Raw genomic sequence first — 5,116 nt, forward strand, 5'->3', positions numbered from 1 at the left:
TTTTTTTTTTTTGAGATGGAGTCTCACTCTGTCGCCCAGGCTGAACTGCAGTAGGACAATCTCGGCTCACTGCAAGCTCCACCTCCTGGGTTCAAGCGATTCTCCTGCCTCAGTCTCCCAGGCAGCTGGGATTATGGGTGCCCACCACCACACCTGGCTACTTTTTGTATTTTTGGTAGAGACGGGGTTTCTCCATGTTGGCCAGGCTCATGTTGAACTCTTAACCTCAAGTGATCCGTCCACCTTGGCCTCCCAAAGTGCTGGGGTTACAGGCATAAGCCACCATGCCCAGCTGTCTTAGGACTCTATTTTGTCAGGGAAAGGAAATTTTAGAAAAGGTATTTGTTAACTCTAAACTTAACTGAAATCAACTCAACACGTTTGATTTAAACCTTTTTATTGTCAGATATTTTTCTTGAAGCATTTATTAGCTTTGATTGCTTCGCGGCCAAATAAGGCAGCATCTGCTAAGAAAGGCACCTCATCAGAAACAAAATACATAACCACGTGGTGAGATCCCCACACGAGACCAGCTGCTAACTCCTTGAGAGCAGCAATTGTGTCTTAATGTACTTAGTAGCACCTCAACTTGCACATAGGACTCCTTCTTACAGGATGTTTACTGAGTTATCTTCATTAGTCAAAAACGAGACACTCAAATCCTTTTATTTGCCTCGCCCTCACCACTCCATCTCCCACTCTTTCCTCCACCTCCAAGCCTTCGTTTAGCAAGAGAACATATACTAGAGGGTAACCCCTAGAAGACTGCACTGTGGGCAGAAGAGTCTAGTTTCAGGGTTGAAATATGCTTTGAGACAGGGTCGGCCTCTGTCACCCCAGATAGAGTGCAGTGGCGCGATCTCAGCTCACTGCAACCTCTGCCTCCCAGGCTCAAGCCATCCTCCTACCTCAGCCTCCCAAGTAGCTGGAAATACAGGTGTGCGCCACCACAGTTGGCTAATTTTTGTATTTTTTTGTAGAGACGAGTTTTTACCATGTTGCCCAGGCTAGTCTTGGACTCCTGGGCTCAAGCGACTGACTGCCTCTGACTCCCAAAGGGCTGGGATTACAGGCGTGCACCACCACAGCTGCCCCGAAACAACTTTTTCGAGCAGAATATGTTTAGGGGAGCATATTTGTTTATGGCTTGAGCCCTCAAATAAATGGCTTTGCTCTGGTTAGATGCCATTCTACCCCTTGCTGCTTGGGCCTGAGTAGTAGGGTGAATGAAGCAGGAATCCTTAGCACTTGGATGTGTTGAGAAGGGGCTCCTTTGGCCATGATCATGGACGCCCAAAGGAGCTAGAAGTGGCTTTCCTCTCACCTTCAGCCTGGAAGCCAGAACTCTGATTTCTACTCAAACACATGGACAAACCCGTGCTCCTCTTGTTCAGCCCATAAGAGAATCTGTGGTGCTTTGAGCTGGGCCGGCAGGAGTGTGATATAGCACAACAGATGGACTTTGGAGTCAAGAGACCTGGTTTTGAGTCTTGTCTTTGTGACTTACTAGCTGTGTGACTTTGGGAAAGTACTTTTTTTCTCTCTCTTTGAATCAGAAAATTTCACCTGTTTTGGAAAAAAATAATTCCTCCCCAGGTTATTGGGAAAATTTAATTCTATGAGATACTTTATGTGAAATCACCTTGCAAAGTGCCTGGCACTTCGTGGATGTTTAACACAGTAGGAAGAAATGATGACCAGGGAGGAGGAATTTGCCAGTATTTCTCCAGAGCTATTCCACAGAGTATTTTTACAGTGGGATGTCATGACCTGTGTGATCCTGGGTCAGACCTCTTACCTCCCTGACTCTTGATTTCCCCTCATAAGGGATTTCTCTTTTTATGAGACACAGTTTTACTCTGTTGCCCAGAGTGGCACGATCTCGGCTCACTGCAACCTCTGCCTTCCAGGTTCAAGTGATTCTCATGCCACAGCCTCCCTAGTAGTGGGATTACAGGTGTGCGCCACCATGCCCAGGTAACTTTTGTATTATTAGTAGAGACGGGGTTTCGCCATGTTGGGCAGCCTGGTCTCAAACTCCTGACCTCAAGTGATCCGCCCGCCTCAGCCTCCCAAAGTGCTGGGATTACAGACATAAGCCATGACACCCAGCCTCAAAAGGGATTTCTGACCCCAAGAGGGAGAGACTCCTAAAATTTGAGGTTAAATGTCAAAGTGTGTCACTCTCTGTAACAGAATAGAGATTTATTACCTTGTTTCCCAGATGCCATCAATTATAAGATACACAATTTATTAAAAACAACTTTTTGAAAGGAAGTAAAGAACTACAATTATATTAATGAACCCATCAATTGCAAGATATGTTCTGATTTCAGAATCATTAAAATGTGAAGGAATGTCTATCTTGCAATTGAAAAAAACCCTATAATAATAATAATGTTGGCTCCTACGCTGGGCACTGTAGTCCATGCCTGTAATCCCAGCACTTTGGGAGGCAAAGGCAGAAGGATCATTTGAGGCCAGGAGTTCAAGGCCAGCCTGGGCAACACAGTGAGACCCCATCTCTACAAAAATAAAAAATAAAAAAAATTAGCCTGGTGATGTGACACATACCTGTAGTCCCAGCTACTCTGGAGGCTGAGGAGAGAGAATCCCTTGAGCTCAGGAGTTCAAGACTCTGGAGGCTGAGGAGGGAGAATCCCTTGAACCCAAGAGTTCAAGGCTGCAGTGAGCTGTGAGCGTGCCACTGCACTCCATCTCAGGTGACAGAGTGAGGCTCTGTCAAAAAAAAAAAAAGAAAGAAAGAAAGAAAAAGAATCCTGGTTCCCACTTATTAAGCATCTCCTGGGTGCCAGGCACCATGCTCCAGATGTTTTCCTAAGTCCTTCACTTGTGATAGTGCCCCAGTGAGGCAGATGTTATCATTTCCACTTCATGGTTAGGAAACTGAATATAAAGAGGTTGAGTCACTTTTCCAAGGCCACACAACCAGGAAGTAGAGCTTGGATGGTAGGATTTCTTAATTCCAAATACTTTCTCTTCTGAGTAGATTGTTCTCCAGGCTAAGGAGTCAGAGATGAGGTCTCTGTGGAATAGAAATGGGTTGTGAATGTGTTGCTTTGAACATGTCTTGAATCTGCAAGGTGACCAGGAAGGACAAAGGTAACATAGATAGAGTCGTAATCTAATTAATCTCCAAATACTGGTCCTTGGAGGCAAGGCGTTAACAGGACAGTCAGGGTTGCTCAGAATCCAGATAGAGGGGAGCCAAGGACTGAGACAGTCAGGGTTGATACAGCTCAGAGTGGGAGAAGGACCCTGATCAGCCACGAGGATCGTTCCAGGCCCACGGACAACGCAACAAGCTCTTACCCTAGAGGCCACTATTCCCCAGAGTCACCCTGTTCCTTCATTCACTCTTTACTAATGAAGCAGAAATCTTTTGAGAATCATTTAGTTCTTCTTGCAACCTTTCTTCAAGAGGGGAATATGTGCTGAGCAATCGTCATGAGCCAGCAGGCGGAGATGTAGTACTGGAACAAGTTATACATTAACAAGGTTTTCTGGTTAGTTAGTCCAAGTTAGTTCCCCTGTGCCTGGTTATGGGATTGAATGTTTTGCTCTGTGAAGCTGTGGATATGACGCTTCATCTGATATGAACCCTGTGACAGATCCTATTGTGATACTCTCAGCAGTGCTCCCTGACACCTGGCTCCTGGGCTATCTGTCTATCTGTCTAACTACAGTGTTGGGGAAAGCCAAGCCCACATTGGTGGATTCCCAACATAGCTCTACCTCATCAGATGACAAAAGAATGTTCTGCAGCTTTTTGGTGGGGTGGCAGCAAGCATGTGGACATAGCTGGGGTAGGGCAGGGCAGACAAGGTTGAGGATTGCTGGAAGCATCAGAGATTGCGTCAAAGATGTCTCTGTCGACCCGACCAGAAGAAACTCATCTTGAAGCTGCCAGAGAGTGTGCCTCTGGGTCTTGACTCTGGAGAGGCTCTTTGGACAGTGGTGGAGATAGCGCCAGGATAGACGTCACCGAGTCTCCACATGGACGTCAACAGGGCTGAAGGTCACAGTTGGAGGGTGTTGGCTGCCGTTGTTGTTTGGACCCACGGCAGAAGGGGTGGTTGGCTTGGGGCCCTTGGGCTCCAGTTCCCGCCTCGTCCTCATTTTCCTGTAGGGAGATAGTGTGCACATGGTTGAGTCTTTCCCATGGTATGCCGTGGGGAATGGGCTCTGTGACTACAGTTCTGGCCAACAGATTAATGTAGATTAACATAGACATGAAATCACGTTGCTTACTTGCCGTCACAGAATTTTACAACTGGAAGGGACCTTACGCATCAGCTGGTCTGTCCTTCAATTTTTTCACTTAGATCAGATATTTAATTGTATTTGTTTCTATTAAGGAATGAGTAAAATGTCAGAGGTGGCTATATAAAAGATAAAAATAAAGATATTACATTTTTTTATATTCCAAGTTGTAGCATGTGTTACATTTTCCAGCCTCATTATGCTTGCTAAGTTTATTGCTAGAAATATTTAAGAACTTTTTACATAGTTGAAAAGGGGATGTACTTAAAACATATATCTTGGCTTCATTTAATATGCTATAAAATTCAATAATGAATAGCAATTACGAATTCTTTTTTTTTCTTTTTTTGAGACAGAGTCTCGCTCTGTCACCCAGACTGGAGTACAGTGGAGCAATCTCGCCTCGCTGCAACCTCTGCCTCCTGGGTCCAAGTGATTCTTCTGCCTCAGCCTCCCAAGTAGCTGGGATCACAGGCGCCTGTCACCATGCCCAGCTAATTTTTGTATTTTTTATTAGAGATGGGGTTTCAACATGTTGGTCAGGCTGGTCTCGAACTCCTGACCTCAGGTGATCCACCTGCTTCGGGCTCCCAAAGTGCTGTGATTACAGGCATGAGCCACCGCACCCAGCCAAATTTTTGTATTTTTAGTGTAGATGGGGTTTCACCATGTTGGCCAGGCTGGTCTTGAACAGCAGGCAAGTTATCCTTCCTGCTTGGCCTCCCAAAGTGCTGGGATAGCAGGTGTGTGCCACTATGCCTGGCCAACAATTATGAATTCTCATGTCTTCATGATATTTCATCTTGCTGACATATATATATATATATATATA

At 45.5% G+C, this 5,116-nt stretch overlaps 1 protein-coding gene across 2 annotated transcripts in view; it reads right to left on the bottom strand.

The window, feature by feature from the left end:
• Positions 1-2,715: 2,715 nt before the first annotated feature.
• The window catches only part of NCMAP (non-compact myelin associated protein), a 52,348-nt gene continuing 49,947 nt past the window's right edge, over positions 2,716-5,116 (bottom strand). For both annotated transcript variants that reach the window (XM_017886576.1, XM_017886575.1), the window contains exon 4: positions 2,716-4,144. In XM_017886576.1, coding sequence (XP_017742065.1) covers positions 4,003-4,144 — 142 coding nt within the window. In that variant the 3' untranslated portion in view covers positions 2,716-4,002. The remainder of the gene's footprint in view (positions 4,145-5,116) is intronic.

The sequence above is a fragment of the Rhinopithecus bieti genome, unplaced genomic scaffold, assembly GCF_001698545.2.
Source record: "Rhinopithecus bieti isolate Rb0 unplaced genomic scaffold, ASM169854v2 scaffold_14826, whole genome shotgun sequence".
In the NCBI taxonomy this organism is placed as follows: Eukaryota; Metazoa; Chordata; class Mammalia; order Primates; family Cercopithecidae; genus Rhinopithecus; species Rhinopithecus bieti.